We start from the raw sequence: 20,836 nt of genomic DNA, 5'->3' as shown, positions 1-20,836 counted from the left end.
CCATGCTTAAGGTCTACATTTATAGTGTATAGAAAAATGTTAGGGAGAATACAACTTTTAAAAGAATAAATGTTGAATCAATCATAAAAATAGAAGGTTCACAGTAGTTTACAGTATAATCATGGTTATATTGTACAGTAATGTATAAGATATTTCAAAACCTAATTTTAGAATTTCACTAGATAAATATGTATGTTTCCAAGTAGTATAAAATTTACTTGATTCCTTAGGCAGTTTTTCTATTTTCTATCTTGATATTTCAAAAGACCTTAGAATCAGAGTTTCTCAAAAATCACACTAAATTTGTCCTGCTAAACTATTTGTATCTGTAATTGAATTTTACTATAAGAAATAAATAAAGAAAACACAGCACGGTAGTTATGCCTGTAATCCCAGCATTCTGGAAACTGAAGCAGGAACATTATGAGTAGGACACCAACATGAGTTCAATTCCCAGCAACCACATGGTGGCTCACAACCACCTGTATTGAGATCTGATGCTCTCTTCTGGTGTACTCATATAAATAAAAATAAATCTTTAAAAAAAAAAGAGAGATTATTGGTTAATTACTTTTTTAAAAGGTTGATTTATTTCAATTTTGACTTTTCTTACCTAACTGGTGTCTTTTGATTAGTAAAGAGAGCTGCCTCCAGGAGAATTGGTTTGCTGGTAGATATACAGAAACCATCTAACAAATTACTAGATTAAAACAATCTTTTCATAGTTAATTAATGGTGGTCAAAAAAGAAAGCTTTTGTTCTGATATTGAAAGATAAAGAAATGGTTTAACTTGATTTTTTTTAACAACTTGTTTGAAATTATTTCCTGTTCCATCCTGTTATTCAGCCAATAACTATAATTCATAAGTCTATTTCAGTAGGGTTTTTCTAGTTTTAAAAATTATTTACAGGGTGGTGATGGTGGTGCACACCTTTAACCCCAACACTTGGGAGGCAGAGGAGGATGGATCTCTGAGTTTTGAGGCTAGCCTAGATAGACTACAGAAAGAGTTCCAGGACAGCCAGGGCTTGCTACACAGAGAAACCATGTATGGGGGAAAAATGATGATTTAATGCTGTTAGAAGACAGTGTGTTAACTGAAGTAACTTAAAAGCACATCTACAAAAGGAAAGAAAACGTACCCATTTAATATAAAGTGTGTTTGTTGGGATCTTAAAACCTATCCCCAGCTGGCTGGGACCTCAAGTACTCATGCCTCAGTCTCTGAAGTGCTCGTCACCATAGGCAGGCCTCCCACACCCAGCTCTAGAGCGAGCATACTTCACAAGAATGCTTCCTTCCATTTAATTAAAGTCGTTGTAAAAACAGTGTAGCTTCAGCGTGTTCTGCTGGAGCCCAGCCCGGGTTTGTCAGCTGCCTTTGTGTATGGACTTGGGTCACTAAGGTCACTGCTGCTTCTCTGAACTGATCCTACACTTGAGGCTTTCTCTCCCATACCTACTACAATTTACTGGGTCTTCTTGACCAAAACAGTAAAGCCATTGTGAGCATTCTATTATGCTTATAACTATTGAGAATAATTTTATCTCTACAGGGGGTTACTGGCGAGAATTAGACTTATGGGGGTAAGGGTTTACAGGTTCTTTGTGAGGCACTTACTTTTATAAATTGCTGAATTACATTTTTAAATATCAAATATTAATGTTAAGGATGGTACTGTACTCTAATTTGTATTTGATTTACTATGTAGAATTGTATCAAATTTCTTATTGGGGTATAATTAGCATACCTTTTATTTAAAGAAAAAAACAACAAATTTTTTTTCTCAAACTTTGTTCCCTTAGTGCAGGCTGTGGACGAACAGGTGCTATTTGTGCCATAGATTACACGTGGAACTTACTGAAAGCAGGGGTAAGAATGCCTTTTATATAGTATCATATTCAGTTTATTGTTATGTTAAATTTATAGTGTAGGTTTTTTGGTTTTTGGTTTGTTTTGGTTTTTTAGATATACTATATTTCTAGAATTAGTCTTACCATATAAAGAGCAATGTGGGTAAGTGTAAATGTTACAGCTGCCTTGAAACTATGAACTGCAAACCAGGGTGGGGTTTGTTTTCCACTGAGTGAATTCTTTCATGTGTAGTGTTTAAGAGTGCTGACCCCAGGGCCAAAGTGCCTAGAATCAATTCTGGGCTTGTAGTTCACTACCCATGGCATTTTAGTTGTGACAGTTGCTGTCAGCATTGTAGTTTCTACCTGTTATTTCCATTAAATTGTGTTTGAAACTGTGGAAGACACAAGGATCAGAGTCCCTTCTCTGAATGTGTATGTGTATGTTTCTTGTATATGTTTCTTTTGCTAGTTCTATACTATGTTCATTTTCTCTGTGTTATAGGCAAACTTTATCTTTCATAGCTTGAAATTTGCTATGAATATGTCAGTCAGCATTTTGTTAAAAAAAAAATAGGTTCAATGCTTAGTTTTCCTTTTACATCATCTTTTTCCCCCTACCATTGCTGTCCATCTGTCCAAGTCTCCTCTCCCTCCCCACCCCCCCAAGGCAAGAGCAAGTTTTAAATAATTCTTAAATAATCTCTCTGGGATAAAACTTCATTTTTATATTCCCCTAAGACTAATCTTTTTCTAATATGAAACGTTTTTCAATGAAAAAAATTGACTAGACTGCGCTCTTCCCAGTTGTTTATGTTTGGTTGGTTGGTTGGGGTTCTTTGCGGGGAAGGGGGATGAAACACAGGGTCTCACTATTTGGTTCTGGCTTCAGAGACAGACAGACAGACAGAGGCAGAGAGACCAGGCTGACCTTGAACTCAGAGATCCTCCTGCTTCTGCCTCCCAAGTTTTTGGATTAAAGGAATGTGACACTGTGCCTGTATCTCATTTGTAACATAAAAGTAAGAAATTACAGGACTAGATTGATGACCTAGCAGTAAAGAGCACTTCCTGCTCTTGCCTGGGACCAGAGGTCAGTTCCAGCACCCACACCATGACACATCCTGAAACATAACTTTCAGGATAGCCAAGGCCTTCTGACCTCTGCAGGCAAGCATCTGGTGCACATACATACTTATATATGTAGATAAAACACATAGAAATATATATGTACTTGGGAGAGGATAGTGCTTAGACAGGGCTTCACTGTAGCTTTGACTGTTGTAAAATTCTGTAGACCAGGCTGGCTTCGAACTCACAGATTCACCTGGCTCTGCCTCCCACGTGCTGGGATTAAAGGCGTGCCGCACCACCTCACAGCATAAATGAATATTTTTAAACTCCAAAACTAAAACTGGAAAAGGAAGAGATAGAAAAGGGAGAGATATTAAAATACTAGCAAACAAAATTTGGGAAAAAGTTTCAGAATATTTTAAGTATTTGTTTGAAACATCACTAAAGTTGTTTATTATAGTCCCCACTTGATTGAATTTATCTTAACATAACTATAAACCTAGAGCTTAGCTGGAACTGGATATAAAAATGCTTTTTAGCCGGGCGTGGTGGCGCATGCCTTTAATCCCAGCATTCAGGAGGCAGAGGCAGGTGGATTTCTGAGTTTGAGGCCAGCCTTTTCTACAGAGTGAGTTCCAGGACAGCCAGAGCTATACAGAGAAACCCTGCCTCGAAAAACCAAAAAATAAAAAAATAAATTAAAAAAAATGCTTTTAATGTCTCTCGAGACTACAGCTTAAAATCATTCTTTGCTTGTCAGTCTTCCTCATGGCTCCAGAATGTTTCTCTCAGACAACCAAATCCTACTCACTTCTTCCTGGTTCAGACTGCCGTCTTTCCTGGAGTAGAGTTGGGAGGTACAGACATACCTCAGTGTGGACTGGATACGCTGTGCGTGTGTCTTTACAGAGACGAGCCTGCGGGTCTGCCTTAGCTCTTTCACTTGTGTCGTGCATGGCCGTGGCCAAGGACACAGAGGCCTAGAAAGTAAAGTCAAATTCTTTATCTTAGGCTTTATCCATATTCAACGTCTTAGTTCTCCGAGTAATCAGTTTCCCATGATTTTGTCAGAATAACCTTTTATTCACACTTATGTGTTCATGTGCGTGTCAGTATGGTGTGTGTATGTGTTCATCTGTGCACTGGTATATGCACCAGCAAGTGGTGGTCAGAGGTTGACTTTCTGGCTCTTTTACACCATAGTTTCTGTGTTAATGTCTCTTGGTAAACTAGCACTGGGGTTTCAGGCCCCAGCGCCACACCAGCATTTATGTCAGTTCTGTGGAACTGCAGCCAGGTCCTCATACTTATTTACATGAGCACTTCCCTGACTTGAGCCGTCTTTCTCACCCCTTCAGAACTGTGTAATTTTTCCCCCACCTATCAGTTTTTTGTGGTCTCTGTGTTTCCTGCATGGGCTAGTCACATTCTGCTGCGTGATTCTGAGGACCGGATACGTGCATCTGCAGCACTGTCTGTCTTTGTCTGATAGCTAGAGCGCAGTAAATACTTGCAGTTATCCAGCCTGTATCTAAGGTCTGTGTGAAAACTTGGAGGGTATTTTACTATTTTCTGATAATGTTATATTCTTTGTTTTAGAAAATTCCAGAGGAATTTAATGTATTTAATTTAATACAAGAAATGAGAACACAGAGGCACTCGGCAGTACAAACAAAGGTAGAGTTGGTTTTTCTCTTTGTAAGTTATATTTTTGTAAGTGTTTCTCCTTGGATGCTCCTCACTGTCTCGTACTTTATCATTTCTCTTTATAATAGGAGCAGTATGAACTTGTTCATAGGGCTATTGCTCAACTGTTTGAAAAACAGCTACAACTGTATGAAATTCATGGAGCACAGAAGATCGCTGATGGTGTAAGTGTTCTTGGCTCACTAGCCTTGGCAGACTTGCGATCTTGTGCTGTAGGTGGGTGAGGTGGTCTGAAAAAGGAGTTTCGGTTTGGGGTTTTTGGGGAGGTGGAGCTGGGGGTTCAAGACAGGGTTTCTCTGTATAGCCTTGACTATCCTGGAACTCAACTCTGAAGACAAGGCTGATCTTGAATTGAGAGATCCCCACCTCTGCCTCCCAAGCGCTGGGATTAGGCGTATGCAATGACTGCCTGGCTCACAGGAGTTAACTTTTATCTGATGTGGGTCACTAACTCACTTTACTTTTTATCAGTTACGGTCCAGAGTTAGTGATTCAAACTGAATAAGTAAAATTTAAAAGGATCTTATGTCAAAGTCTACATTCACTATTGTTTCAAGTACAAACTACCTTTAAAAACTTAACTGCGTTACTGCTCTCACCCTTAACTACGTAATTGTACGTTGAGTTTAACTGAAATTTATTTTGGCGTGGCAGTATAACATTTTGTAGGTTTTTGCATGTACTCCATTGCTTGTTTGTATTGTAAGACAATCTTGCTATGTAGTCCCGGCTGTTGGAGGTTCTCTTGCCTCGGCCTCCTTGAGTACTGGGATGTAATATATATACATGCTCTTTAAGAACAGTCATAGGGGACTGGAGAGATGGCTCAGTGGTTAAGAGCACTGACTGCTCTTCTGAAGGTCCTGAGTTCAAATCCCAGCAACCACATGGTGGCTCACAACCATCCGTAACAAGATCTGATGCCCTCTTCTGGAGTGTCTGAAGACAGCTACAGTGTACTTACATATAATAAATAAATCTTTAAAAAAAAATAGTCATAGGGCCACCAGAAAGTCCCTTTTTGTCATGCTGTAACTCCTTGCTATATTAGCCTTAAATGATCTTACTGGAGCTGCAGATTGTTTAGTTTATTATTAAGGGCTGTGTATTTGTGTGTATACAACATGATGTGGGGTGAGGGATACATACCACAATGTGGAGATCATGTGTCAATCAAGGAAAATTACTTTTCCTGTAATTTTAGTAAAACTTTTTTTTCCCCTTGGCAGAATGAAATTACCACTGGAACTATGGTCAGTTCCATTGATAGCGAGAAGCAAGACTCTCCTCCGCCAAAGCCACCGCGGACTCGAAGGTACTCTGTGCCTTAGGGAATCTCCTCTAGAAGGATGCTTACTCTACTGACCTAACTAAAATGACAACATCGGATTTTTTCTTAGTTTCATAACTAGTTATTTTTTTAAGATGTAGGACATTTGCCAATTATTTGTTATTGATAAGCTAAGGTTTTTGATTGATTTTTATATATAATATCAATACTACACTATACTAAGATACATATTTTGGTGTTAGAATACGAAATATCCCCTTAGCTGCCTTTAAAATGGGCTAGGAGGACTCTCTAGAACCAGGAAGTCAGAGAACAGTCAATGTTTGGAGACACTGCCCAGATCCTCTCCTGACCAAATTCTACTGAAGGCTCATTTGTTCTATGTATGGCAGGCACAAAGGGAAGAAGCGAGACTGGAAAGCAGTGTTGTAGAGGCTTAAAGGAGAAAGGATTTTATTTTGTTTGTCTAAAGTTTGGTTTGACAGTGCTAGTGTCTCCTGCATGTGAGACAAGAATTCTCCTCTCCCCACCTCCGGCCCCAGGCCACATGCCCAGCCCTGAGGGAGGGCAAGCATAGCGCATGAGTGAGTGTAGTGAGTGTGTGTGTGTGCTCCCAACAGCATCTGCCTGAGATGAAACCGCATTCACACCTGGGTGCAACACAGAGCATTTAAGACATTAAGATTACAATTACAATTAAGAGATTCTAGCGAGGAGTTATGGATAGTTCATGCCAAACCATTTAGAACTGTCTAACGTGGGAAGCCTACAAACAGTAGTGTTTGGGAAAATTCACTTAGGAATGAAAAACAACAAGTACAAATTAAGATGACGCTGGATGTCAAATGAGCATTGAAGAAACTGAGGCAGTTTTGGGGATTGCTGCAAGCTATAACCTGGGCTACGTGGTAGGTTTTTAATTATGGTTTAGATTTACTCATTTGACCTTATGTGTGCTTTATCTGCATGTATGCATATGCAGATAAATCTCTGTGTGTGTATGTAAGAAAGTGGCATCAGATCCCTTAGAACTGGAGTAATGGGTCGTTGTAAGCAGTTGTGGGTGCTGGGAATCAAACCCTGGTCCTCTGGAAAAGGATGCTGAGCCATCTCACCAGCCTCAAGTTTAACTTTTTAAAAGACAATTGTATCAAATTCAAATAAGCTGTGTTAAAGAGGTTTATTTATAAAGTAGTAGACAGTAGAAAATAGAATTTTAAATAGAGGTTTATTATTTTAGTTAGTTTTAAAAAAATAAATAAGGGGCTAGAGAGATGGCTCAGTGGTCAAGAGCACTCACTGCTCTTCCAGAGGTCCTGAGTTCAATTCCCAGCAACCACATGGTGGCTCACAACCATCTGTAACGGGATCTGATGCCCTCTTCTGTTATGTCTGAAGACAGCAACAGTGTACTTATAAAATAAATAAATCTTTTATATAAATAAATAAGGCTGGAGAGATGGCTCAGTGGTTAAGAGCACTGACTGCTCTTCCAAAGGTCCTGAGTTCAAATCCCAGCAACCACATGGTGGCTCACAACCATCTGTAATGAGATCTGATGCCCTCTTCTGGTGTGTCTGAAGATAGCTATGGTGTACTTACATATAATAATAAATAAATCTTTAAAAAAAAAAAAAGCCGGGCGGTGGTGGCGGATTTCTGAGTTTGAGGCCAGCCTGGTCTACAGAGTGAGTCCCAGGATAGCCAGGGCTATACAGAGAAACCCTGTCTCGAAAAAAAAGCGATAGATAGATAGATAGATTTTCTTGGTTGATAAATTATGTATGTAATTTAGCTTTTAAATAATATTTAAGGTACTTTTTTTAATTTGCCAGTTTTCAAAACACCAGAGTATGTGTTTTTAAAACTGACAGTATGTTAAAGTGCATCTAGATTCATCAAAGCCAAAACTATCAAAGAGCAACTGGAGGAAAATGAGCAGAGGACTAGCCTGTTTAAAGATTACAGCCTTTCAGAGCAAACGTGCAGCCTGGCTCCCGAATGGGAAAGGCAGAAAGACCAGAAACTCAAGGTCAGGCCTGTCAGATGGCTCAGTATAGTCACTCAGTGTCAAGGGAATCTGATGACCTGAGTTCAAAGCCGGGTGTCTGTCTTCTGCCTGCCAGTGTGGTCCATACATAGCTGCACATCCACATCGAACTCACAGATAACGAGGAAAACTTAACTCATTGCCATCCTCAACTACATACAGCCTGGTCTTCACAAGGCTGCATTTAATTAGATAAATATAACAGTTTATTTCCACTAGTTACAAAAACAAATACCAGGGCTGGACAGGGAGATAGCATCAGAAAGGTAAAATAGGAGATAATTCCAGAGTAGGTGCCTCTGCTTCATAGACTAGAGGTGGAGACTATTGCTTTTCGTTAGTATCGTAGGACTTTAACAATACCTCTATGTTACCTTGATAAATACAGAATTTCCTTAGCTTACGAATTAGAACATTGTAAGTATATTGTAATCAGTCAACTTACTTTTAAATGTTAAGCATTGTTAAAGCCCTATCTGTCCTCCTCAGTTGCCTTGTAGAAGGGGATGCCAAGGAAGAAATACTACAGCCACCAGAACCTCACCCGGTGCCACCCATCCTGACGCCATCACCTCCTTCAGCCTTCCCAACCGTTACCACTGTGTGGCAGGACAGTGACAGGTACCACCCAAAGCCAGTGCTGCACATGGCCTCACCAGAGCAACACCCAGCCGACCTCAACAGAAGCTATGATAAATCAGCGGACCCAATGGGGAAAAGTGAATCAGCTATTGAGCACATAGATAAGAAGTTAGAGCGCAATTTAAGTTTTGAGATTAAGAAAGTCCCTCTCCAAGAAGGGCCCAAAAGTTTTGATGGGAACACACTCTTGAATAGGGGACATGCGATTAAAATTAAATCTGCTTCATCTTCTGTAGTTGACAGAACCTCTAAACCACAGGAGTTAAGTGCAGGTGCCCTAAAGGTTGATGATGTATCTCAGAATTCTTGCGCGGACTGTAGTGCGGCTCATTCACACAGAGCTGCTGAGTCGTCAGAGGAGTCCCAGAGCAACTCACACACACCTCCACGGCCAGACTGCTTGCCTCTCGATAAGAAAGGACACGTAACGTGGTCACTTCATGGACCTGAAAATGCCACACCTGTACCCGACTCACCTGACGGCAAATCCCCAGATAATCATTCTCAGACTCTGAAAACCGTGAGTTCCACACCCAACTCCACCGCAGAAGAGGAAGCCCACGATCTTACAGAGCACCACAACAGCTCCCCTCTGTTGAAAGCTCCCCTCAGCTTTACCAACCCTCTTCACTCTGACGACTCGGACTCAGACGGAGGGAGCTCTGATGGTGCTGTGACCAGGAACAAAACTAGCATTTCAACAGCAAGTGCCACAGTGTCTCCTGCCAGTAGTGCTGAGAGTGCTTGCACTAGGAGAGTATTGCCGATGTCCATTGCCAGACAGGAAGTAGCAGGCACGCCGCATTCAGGTGCTGAGAAAGGTAATACAGTGTCTGGCACTTAGCTCGTTATCTGCCTGCCTCTGTTCTAAGCATTTAGCTCGGTCAGTTCACTATCACTCCACACCACACTTGAACCTGCAACAAAAGTTAGTTGGTTTTTAGATAACTTTTTGTTTATTTGTGCTTTGGTTTTTTGGAGATAGGGTTTCTCTGGGTATCCCTAGATGTCCTGGAACTCACTCTTTTAGACCAGGCTGGCCTCCAAATCCCAGAGATCCACCAGCCTCTGCCTCCTCAGTGCTGGGATTATCAACACGTGCACCACTACACCTGGCCAAATACCATTTTTCTTTTTAAATATTCTAATTCAGAGTCTTTTCCTCTCTCCACCTAGTGTAAATGCCTATAATGAGCAGGATTGTTTTATAGAAGTATACAACCTTATTTAACATCTCTGCATTTACATTACTATGTTTTTATTCTACTCTTACACTACATCCAATCACAGGTTCCCCTCTCTCCTGTCTTCCCTCCCCCCCAGATCTTCACCCCTCCCCAGCAAAAGAGCAGGCCACTCAGGGTTATCAACCTACAAGCTGCAATAAGACTAGGCACGTACCCTCGCATTAAGGCTGGACACGGAAGAAAGGGGTACCACCAAAAACAACAGCAACAACAACAATTCAGGGCCAGTCCCCTGCCCTTACATTTTAATTATAAGTTTATATTTATTGTTACCGTAATTTGATCTTTGTGTCAATGGAATTAGTGATACAAATACTATAGAACCCTTGCTTAGCCATTTAATTTCACCTGTGCTTCTTGTAAATACTTAATAGTCCTATTTTCCTACCAATGACTACAAAATAACTTTTTAAAGAGCTCTTTTCATAAATGCTTACAAATAAAGTTACTTTGAGCTGGCAAGTTAAGCCATAACTACTCAGCTAACTAGAGTCAGTTTTATTCATTCAAAGCTGAGCAGGGTGTCTATATACCCTGCTACCAGGTTTGCTCCTTAATCCTAAGCAGATGCCAAGTCCAGAGGACACGTGTACTCACTCACACTGTAGGATTTTGAGAGTGGGTTTCCTATGTATTTCAGACGGGCCTGGAACTCGGGATCCTCCTGGCTCCTTTGCCCTGGGATTCTAGTTTGATGCACCATGCCTGCCATAGAGCATTTGGTTCTTGAAATCTTCGTGGCGCCTTTCCTCTTGCTTTGTTTTAGAGACAAGGGCCTGCAGCTTCATCTTTCTGGCTCAATCCCCTATACTCTGAGATACCCAGGAATGTACTACCATTGACTGTCACAGTATTTTTCAGGGATAGAGTGATGGCTCAATTATCAAGAGCACTGGGCCTCTTCTAGAGGACTCTGGTTCACTTCCCAGCACCCATGTGGCAGCTCACAGCTGTCTATATAACTCCAGTTCCAGGGGATCTATCACTCTCACACAGATATGCATGCAGGCAAAACACCAATGTGCATAAAATAAAAATAAATAAGTAAACAAGTAGACATATTTTTATTGTTCCTAATTACTTACCTTGTAGATTATATCATGTACTGTTTGTTTTATAATTGATTATTTAATTTGTTACTTGCTTTGTAAAACAATGGCATAAAAATATTAGGAAATTTTGTATTAGAATTTGTTAGTGAGGCTGGAGAGATGGCTCAGTGGTTAAGAGCACTGACTGCTTCCAGCGGTCCTGAGTTCAATTCCCAGCAACTATATGGTGATTCACAACCATCTGTAATGGGATCTACTGCCCTCTTCTGGTGTGTCTGAAACATAGTGTGCTCACAAACATAAAATTAAAAAAAAAAATTGTTAGTGAATTAACCCTAATATTTTTATTGATAGCAAAAAAATATTTTATATAAGTTATTTATTGCCTGAAATTTCATTATTTTCTCAGGCCTGAAATTTCATTCAGATTTGACCCAAGTAGGCCCCACACACTGTGTAATGTTGAGAAGCCTTTGTAAAACATGGCAGTCTCTAGTTGAACAAGTCTTGGGTTGGGGGAGGGGCTACTGGGAGTTGACTTGAGTCTCTTACATGCTCTAGCCTAGAACTCTAACTCCAGTCATGATATGTAAGGTCTACAGAAAGCCTGAAAGGCCATTTATAGATCCAAGGAGAAGCATGCAGTTGAGAAGCAAGGACCAGTTAGAAAACAGACAAGTGATTGTCAAGAAAGAACCTGGTAAATACTTAGCAGTGTGCAGAACTTAGTCCCAGTGTTGTGTGTCCTTCCTTGAAATAATGGTTTCTTACTGTGGCACTTTCTCAGTGCCACTCTAGGTAAATCTATCAAGTATTGTATTGGAACTGTGGACTGAAGGCTGTACTTTGTGTGATGTCACCAGCTCTATAAACATGAGGGACACGGACAGTCCGCCAACCTCAATGCTTGTTGAAAATGTACTTAATATTGAGCTTTTAGTACTATCAAATATGGTAAAAAGATAATGTCCTGCCAGACCACTCATTTTCAAAGAAAATAAGGATAAAGCCTGGACAGACTAGTATAGGTTCATCAGTATAGTTCCCATATCTATCCTGCCTAGACTGGGTATACACGATAATAGCTCTAGTATGGTCTCAGGGTTTGGTTTGGTTTGTTTGTTTGTTTTTTCTCTTTCTCTCCCTAGAGCAGGAATTCAGAGATCCAATACACTGGTTTACCCTGAGTTGTAAGGCTAACCTTAATTAATGCATTACCTCCTATCTTTTCTAGGGGCTAGATAGGTTTCTACTGCTGTAAAAGCCTTTAAAATGACTTCAGTTTATATCCTTGACACGGTCAGGTGATAGTGTTCACAGTACTTGGCAGTAAATATATGGTTATTAAGATATTAGTAGCTGTATTATATCTAATAGATAACGTGACTTAAAATGTTACTGTAGTTGCTTGAGATGTGACCAAGTACATATTTTTCCATGAGTGAACAGATGGATGGTGCACTGTGGTTCCATGTTTTGCCCCGCTGCTAGGGTGTGGAAGTGCCACAGGACAGACTAAACACTGAGACAGTAGACTGCACTTACCCTGTGCCCACTGTCAGTAGCACTGATACACCACTCAGGGTGCGAAAATGCAGCCTACGATGTAGGGAGCTTAAACTGGGGTCCCCTGATTCCTTGGTGTCCAATCACCACTGGAAACCACAGAGGAGTCAGAGACGGTGGGTCAGGGGTCCACAAGCCTGCAATGAGCCAGTTTCTCAGACTCATGGACATCCAGATGCCAGTGGAAGTCTCAGAAGAGCCAAGAATGGAGGTGGCCCATAGGCTGTGGCTCTGTAGGTGAAGGCCTTCTCCATGCTCCCCGTGGCAGTTCTTGATGGAAGAGACTGTCCTTGGTTCTAAAGTGTTTATTGATTGGTCATCATAGAAAATGTGTGCATAACAACTCCTTGAGGTGAACCAGAGATTAAATACCTTTTGCAGGAAGGAATGTCCAGAGGGGAAGCTTATTGGCTAAACCCTCAGGACTCCTCTAGATACCTCATTAGCATGGAACTCTGTTCTGACCACCGGTCACGTTTCCTCTGTGGAAAGAGTGGCACATGTTCCAGCCCAGAAATCTGGTAGGGAGCGGGAGGCGCCTACCGTCTCAGGGAGGAGCCTGGGTGCTGGGGACTGCACCTGCTCAGCCTTACCAAGTTCCCTGCACATGAAAGTCATGCTGTCAGTCATGAGGGAACACTGGCTTTCACCAGGTGAGCAGATTGCTGCTCTGCACACAGAGCATCCTCAGGGACAGCAAGCCTCCGCGCAATCAGAGTAATGTCTCCGGGTCCCACAGACCTGTAGGAGGCGTTCGCTTTGTACATATATGTACAGACCTGTAGGAGGCGTCCGCTTTGTACATATATGTACAGACCTGTAGGAGGTGTCTGCTTTGTACATATATGTACAGACCTGTAGGAGGTGTCCGCTTTGTACATATATGTACAGACCTGTAGGAGGTGTCCGCTTTGTACATATATGTACAGACCTGTAGGAGGTGTCCGCTTTGTACATATATGTACAGACCTGTAGGAGGTGTCCGCTTTGTACATATATGTACAGACCTGTAGGAGGTGTCCGCTTTGTACATATATGTACAGACCTGTAGGAGGTGTCCGCTTTGTACATATATGTACAGACCTGTAGGAGGTGTCCGCTTTGTACATATATGGAGTCTGTTCCATCTTTGCTCCGTGAGATGCTTTACTCGTCTCCATTGTGAATTGAGCGGTAACGATGTTTTCAGTGTTGGACGGTTGGGGTTTGTTTTTTGTTTTTGTTTTTTTCAAGACAGGGTTTCTCTGTGTAGCCCTGGCTGTCCTGGAACTCACTTTGCAGACCAGGTTGGCCTGGAACTCAGAAATCCGCCTGCCTCTGCCTCCCGAGTGCTGGGATTAAAGGCGTGGTTTATTTTTTTAAGACATCAAGGAAGTTAGTTCTCCGTTTAGGTGGTATTTTACTAATTTTAATTGTCTGAATTTTGTGTGTTTAATTCAGATGCTGATGTTAGTGAGGAGTCGCCTCCTCCTTTACCTGAACGAACTCCTGAGTCTTTTGTATTAGCAGGTGAGCGTAATGAGTATTTCTTCCATATTGCTGGGTTTATTTAATTTGCCAACTATTATACTGAGTAATTAAAATCAAAATGTAAGTTGTAATTGATGCTGACAGTTTTTATTACTCACTTGAAAGCTCTTTAAGTAGTATTTTTCCATACCTAAAGTTGCTAAGTGACTATATTTGTGGTAGTCATTGGAAACTACTAGAATGAAGAAGGCAAATGCAATTTCAAATGTATTCACAGCGAGCGCAGTTGCTGTTTCATTCACTAATCCAGACAACTTCTGCTGCTTCACTTTCTAGTGAATGTAAGTTAACATTCAACTTGAGTTGTGAATGGGCATGTTTATGAAGATAGTTTCTAAAATTTATAGGATTTTTTTCTAATGACTTTAATAAAAAAAATCAAGGATTAAAGACAGAAGTTTCAATATTGAGATTTCTTTTCTTGTTCCCCAGATATGCCTGTAAGACCTGAGTGGCATGAACTTCCAAATCAGGAGTGGTCTGAACAAAGGGAATCTGAAGTGAGTCGTGTGGGGACTGGAATAGCTCTACGTTAGCTCCACCTTAGAGCTGTTATCCTCAGTTACCAGCTTCCTCCATTCCTGCACTTGACCATTTTTCATTAGTGTTTTTACAGGTGTTTGTTTGTTTGTTTGTTACTTTTTGAGACAGGGTCCCCCATAGTCAGACTGTCCTCAACTTGTGCCCAGGCCTGCCCTTGAACCATTGACCCTCCCTCTACAGTCTCAGTTCAAGGATATATATTACACATATGCACTACTACATCAGGCTGTATACTCAGATTAAAAGTTGATATAAAATGTGTAAGATACACTATATTTTCATAAGGCCATCTCTTCCAACTGTTATTCCGTTAGACTGCTTTTGAAAAATGCATAAACTAGACCATGTTTTAAATCATTTTGGAGGTATGAATAGGACTTAGTATTGAGGGAGTAAACCACTATAACTAGATTTTGTGGCCCTATCACAACCACCCTAGGTTTATTTTATATTCAAGGAAAAGTACATAGTGGTAACTTGGACTCAGAAACACCACAATTGGATAAAATATAGTAGATTACTATATTTTGTGTTCCTCCATGCATTAGCTAGGTGGGGGTGCTGGTTTTGTTTTTATGCAGAAGTTTCCCTTCACAGTATATACATCAGGATACTAAGCTGCAGAGATGGGTTAGTGGCTAAGAGCAATCGCTCTTCAAGCATGAGGGAGGGCCTAGGTGTGCCCCAGCCCCCAGGGCTGCACAGCGGTAGAGACAGGATAAGCACTGATCCAGATTCACTGAGAGACTCAAAGGAATAAAGCAGAGAGTGGTAGACTAGGATGCCGGATGTCATCCTCTCAGCTTTACACACACACACACACACACACACACACACACACACACACACACACACACGCACACACGCACACACACATGCACACATACGCACACACAAGTGGGAAAAACTTTAAGTAAAGCATAACAAAATTGCAAGCATAATGATACACCATTGCTTTCTTTTTCTTTGATATTGAATCAAGACACAAATCAAGCATGGCGTGCATGCCTTTAATCCTAGCACTTGGGGAGATGGGAGAAAGAATGGCAGGAATTTGAGTCCACCCTTGGCTACATATTGAGTTTGAAGCTAGCCTGGGCTATATGGGATTCTGTTTCAAAAATTAAAGGACTTTTTTTATACACCTTAATTTCTTGGGGTAGATCCCTATAATTGATTAAGTGTTATATTTATTGCACATAAGATGAACTTTCTGTAATAAATATAAAATGTCTTTGCAGGGCTTGACAACCTCTGGAAATGAAAAACATGGTGAGTTATTTGTCCTTTTTACCAGAAACTTTACAGATTAATTTATTTAAAATAGCACATACCTTGCTTCATGCTCTTTGGTTATTCCTGTATATGAAGGTCTCTAGGATAACTGCTTGAGAAAACACAGTTCTGTGACATAATTCTTCTAAGCTGACTCACTCATAGATACTGTTGATCTGAGTTGGAAAGTCATGGGAACATTCACTATCAGAAGTTATGAGTTTATGTGTTGCTTCTTGGATAGTTGTTGCATTTCTTATTTATTAAAACATCTAGACGTTATGGGTATAGCTGTGATTGAGCACATAGTTAACAGGCCTAAAGTCTAGGTTTACTCTCTAGCACAAAAATTAACAACAATTACTTAGCAGTTCATTTCTGTGAGAGTGAATGCCGCAGACTGACCAACAAGAAGGAAATGTGCCCATGACTGTTGAGGGCGTTTGTGTTCAATCAGTAGTTAATACTATAAGTTAGAAGTTCTGTGTTTGATGGAGGATATCTCAGTGAGTGTCTAGCATTCGAAAGTCCTGAGTTCCCAGCCCTTCAGACATCAGGCATTCCTGCAGTCCCAGAACTCACTTGCAGGGAGCGGAAGGATCGGAAGGTCAAGGCCATACAAACCTGTCTCAGACTGGAGGTGGGGAAGGAGTGCTTGAAGGATTCACTATCCTCAAATGGAACAAGTTACTAATGACACTGCTGTCACTGTTCCCACTCTTACTCTTCTGAAACATGTACAGTAGGGCTCTTGGTGCCCTGCTCCTTCCCTATGCTCCAGGTAGCACCATCTCCTGTACCCTCTGCCTTTCTGAACCTTGACTTCTAAAGCTGAGTCCTGTTCCTAGCTGACCTTCACTTGACTAAGATTGACATTTTAGATCTGCGTCCTCTTTTGTCTTAGAAGGTGGCCCTGAGAACCTCGCTACCTCTCGTTATCTCTCCTGTTCCCATCATATCTGCCTGTAATCTTATCATGAAGTTCACCACACTACTAAGATGACTTGTGCATGTCTCTTACTAGGCCAGCAACTGGAAGGCTATAACCCCCAGGTCCTGTCCTGCTCTTGGCAGGACTTTGTGGACCTTTGAGCTGAATTTGTTTGTTCATTTTAGAAAATTGTTTTATGGCTGGTGAGATGGCTCCCTGGGTAAAGGCACCCTCTGCCAAGGCTGACAGCCTGTGTTTAATCTCTAGGATCCACGTAGTAGGAGTTACCCACTCCTGAAAGTTGTCCTCTGGCCTCTACACGCGTGCTGTGGCACCTGCATTACCATAAGTAATAAATGTATATGGTTTAAAAGGAAACCAAGTAGGGAGGGCCTGATGATGATGATGCCTGAAATTCTAGCACTTAGGAAGCAGGCAGAGGGTTTAGAAGTTAAAAGCCAACCTGGGCTACATAGCAAGACTGTTTTAGCAAAATGGAAAGAAAACAAAGAAAAATGGAATTGGGATTGGAGGGGTAGGCAAAGAGTAACACAACAGACCTTAAGGACAGGGAACACCTTTGGACTTATCTGGGTTTCCAGAAAGGTTTTTCCCTGAAGTTGAAGGAGAATGACACAAACTACAAAGGATGCTGGGTGCGCTGCTTATCTGTAATCTGAACACTCTGAAGGCAGAGGCAGATGAATCTCCGAATCTGAGGCCAGCCTGGTTTACTTAGCATGTTCCCTCTCAATGGGAGAAGGAGGAAGAGAGAAAAGAGGGAAGGAAAAGTTGTAGAAGAATTAGTCTTCATTTTTTTTAATATAATCTTTTCACTGCTCTTTAAATTAGTAAAATAACAACAATTTAAACAAGAAGACTTCAAAAAAATTAGTATTGGCCTGGGGAGTAGGAAATTGAAATTGCCCAGCAATTAGAAACCTGTTTAACCACTCTAACCACTTTAAGAAAATATAGCATGCCATGTTTAGGGTTGATGAAATGAGGTAAGTACACAAGAACATTCCCATTACCGACCTGTAGACTGCCTGACTGAAGCTGGGCTTCTGATCTTAGCCCACAGGAGAGCTGGAACTTTAGACCAGCCTGAGCTATGCAATGAGACTGTCTCGAAACACCACCACCACACACACAGAGACACATAGACACACACACACACACACCCCACACACACACCCTCGTCACCCCGCTCCTTGTATTTATCATGGAATCTCTAGGAAAGACAACCATAAGGTGAAACTTGCTCTTTTATTCTATATGTTCCTCCAGCAAAGTGGTGTGAGTGTGATGCTGCCTTAACGATGGTGACTAATGAGGACTTTTATCTTAGATGCAGGGGGCATCCACACAGAGGCTTCTGCAGACTCTCCACCTGCTTTCAGTGACAAGAAAGATCAAATAACAAAAAGTCCAGCAGAAGTCACAGATATTGGTAACTTACTTCATAATTCTAAAAGCCAGGCATAATGGCTCTCTTTCAATGCTTCTATCTGTCCTTTCCCATCTCTTTGGATTAAAGTTGGATAGAAATATATTTTGTTAGATATTAGAATGGCTATGCAAGCTTGCTTCTTAGGTCCATTTGTTTGGAATATCTTTTTCTAACTCTTTACTCTGAGGTAATGTCTATGCTTGATATTAGGGTATGTTTCTTGTATGCAGCATACATACATTCTGTTAGACTGTGTCTTTTTTTTTCCTTTTAGTTTTTCAAGACAGGGTTTCTCTGTGTAGTCCTGGCTGTCCTGGAACTCACTCTGTAGACCAGGCTGGCCTCAGAAATCCACCTGCCTCTGCCTCCCAAGTGCTGGGATTTAAGGCGTGCGCCACCACCACCCGGCTTAGACTGTGTCTTTTTATTAAGGAATTAAGACCATTGATATTGAGAGATGCTGATGACCAATGATTGTTAATTCCTATTGTTTTGGTGGTGGTGGTGGGTGTAGATGTTCCTTTTGGATTTGCTCGTCTGAGGTTATTTATTTCCTGTGTTTTCATGGGTTTAGTTAAGTTCCTTGGGTTCAGTATTCCTTCTGAAACCTTCTGTGGGGCTGAATTTGTAGATAGATATTATTTAAATTTGATCATGAAATGTCTCATTTACTCCTTCTATGGTGATTGAAAGTTTTGCTGGGTCAAGTAGTCTATGCTGTCATCTCTTAGAGATGTAGTCTCTTAGAGCCTGTGAGACATCTCAGATGTGATTCTGATAGGTCTGCCTTTGTATGCTGTGTGGTCTTTTTCCCTTCCTGCATTTTCCCCTAAGACAGGGTTTCTCTGTGAAGCGTGGCTGTCCTGGAATTTACTCTGTAGATCGTTCTGCTTCTGCCTTGGGGGCTGGGACTAAAGGTGTGGCTGGGATCAACTACCTGACTTCCCTTGCAGCTTTTAATAATCCTTCTTTGTTCTGTATGTTTAGTGTTTTGTTTATTAGTAGTGAGGGGATCTTCTCTTCTGGTCCAATCTATTTGGTGTTCTGTGTGCTTATACAATTATAGGCATATTCTTCTTTAGTTAGGAAAACTTTATAATTTTGTTGAATTTCTTTTTTATCAATTTGTGTTTTCTTTATTGCTTCTATTTTCATTTTTAGGTCTTGAATTGTTTTATTAGTTTTCTTCATCTGTTTGTTTGTTTGCCCCCCACATACACCCTTGGTTTCTTTCCATCCAATTTTTGTTTGCGTTTTTCTGATTTTCTTCGATGGAATTATTAATTTCTTCTTTAGGGACCTCTATCATCTTCATATACTTGTTATTAAGGTCTTTGTGTATGTGTCTGTGTGTGTGAGTGGAAAGGAGGCTGCAGCTGGTGTTCTGTTGCAGTGGTAGGGGTGACCCTGATAATTGGGTTTGGGGGAACAGCTATAGATGTATTCTTAAAAAAATACCTTTTTAAAGTCCTTTTGAATGTTAATTTGTTATTTTGGTTTCTTTGGCAATAGGTTTTGGTAATCGCTGTGGAAAACCTAAAGGACCAAGAGAGCCACCTTCAGAATGGACATGATGCAGGGAGTGAAAGGACACTTCACATTATACTGGAACACTCAAGTGCCACTGAAAGCCAGGCTTATAGTATTCCATCTTTAAATGTGGGACTGATAGCAGTGTAGATTGTTACCTTAATGTTTTTGCTGGGACCATCTACCTGCCTTATACTACACTTAGGAAAAAGTATTATATTGTTTATTTTGTAACTTCAAGTATTATTGCCTTAATGTCTCTTAACCCTGTTACAAGCTGCTTGTAGACCTGTTAATATAGTAATACTTTTATGATAAATTGAGTTAAAGGACTACTCTTTTGCTGTTTTATCATGTATGCATTATTTTGTATATGTACAGGGCAAGTAGGTATATAATTTGATAAAGTCCTAAAATATTATTAACAGAAGATGTAAGAATTTCTGCATGGTCTAAGTCTTTGTGTATCTTACTTGTAAATTATTTGCCCTGAAGTTTTAGAAAACAGTTTCTGAATTTTAAACTTGCTGGATTCATGCAGCCAGCATTGCAGGTTATCAGAGATCAAAGATTGTAATAATAATACATTTTGTAAATTGTAAGCAAAAAGTTATTTTTATACTATATACTGTCTAATTGTTCATCCTAATGGTTCTTGTTTTCATCTAGTCATGGAGATTCAGTAAGTGCCTTGGAACAATATTGAATTCTCTTAGCTCGTGTGTGTTACTTTAAAATTTGAATTCAACTGGGGTTAGAAGACTATCAGAATATATGTATGTTTCAGGATATTTGACCTGCCATTAAAAAAACAAACAGTTTTACACTGCTACATATTGTATTGTTTTTTTTTAACTCTGAAAAAAAGATTTGTATTAACAAAGTATATTTGTGCATCTGTGGTGTTCTATGCATGAGAGTGCTGGGTCCTCCGGGAGCTGAATTACGGGAGCTTGTGTGTGAGCTGTCCAGCGTGGCTTCGGTCCTCTAGAAGGGTGGTGCGAACTTTAACCACCTCTCCAGCCCAGTGGGGTTTAATCACTTACTTGTGGACAAGGACGGAAGGCTTAGACCTGTGGGCGGGTACATGG

General features: G+C 40.7%; 1 protein-coding gene across 6 annotated transcripts in view; it reads left to right on the top strand.

The window, feature by feature from the left end:
* Ptpn12 (protein tyrosine phosphatase, non-receptor type 12) overlaps positions 1-20,577 on the top strand; it is a 69,267-nt gene extending 48,690 nt beyond the window's left edge. For all 6 annotated transcript variants that reach the window (NM_001356591.1, NM_011203.3, NM_001356592.1 and 3 more), the window contains 10 exons: positions 1,807-1,873; positions 4,528-4,605; positions 4,704-4,799; positions 5,865-5,950; positions 8,466-9,439; positions 13,924-13,992; positions 14,446-14,513; positions 15,798-15,828; positions 18,114-18,215; positions 19,728-20,577. In NM_001356591.1, the coding sequence (NP_001343520.1) occupies positions 1,807-1,873; positions 4,528-4,605; positions 4,704-4,799; positions 5,865-5,950; positions 8,466-9,439; positions 13,924-13,992; positions 14,446-14,513; positions 15,798-15,828; positions 18,114-18,215; positions 19,728-19,789 (1,633 nt within the window). In that variant the 3' untranslated portion in view covers positions 19,790-20,577. The remainder of the gene's footprint in view (positions 1-1,806; positions 1,874-4,527; positions 4,606-4,703; positions 4,800-5,864; positions 5,951-8,465; positions 9,440-13,923; positions 13,993-14,445; positions 14,514-15,797; positions 15,829-18,113; positions 18,216-19,727) is intronic.
* Positions 20,578-20,836: the final 259 nt, after the last annotated feature.

Source organism: Mus musculus, chromosome 5, assembly GCF_000001635.26.
Source record: "Mus musculus strain C57BL/6J chromosome 5, GRCm38.p6 C57BL/6J".
Lineage (NCBI taxonomy): Eukaryota > Metazoa > Chordata > Mammalia > Rodentia > Muridae > Mus > Mus musculus.
The sequence above is the reverse complement of the archived record's forward strand: the minus strand, read 5'-3'. Positions and strand labels throughout refer to the sequence as shown.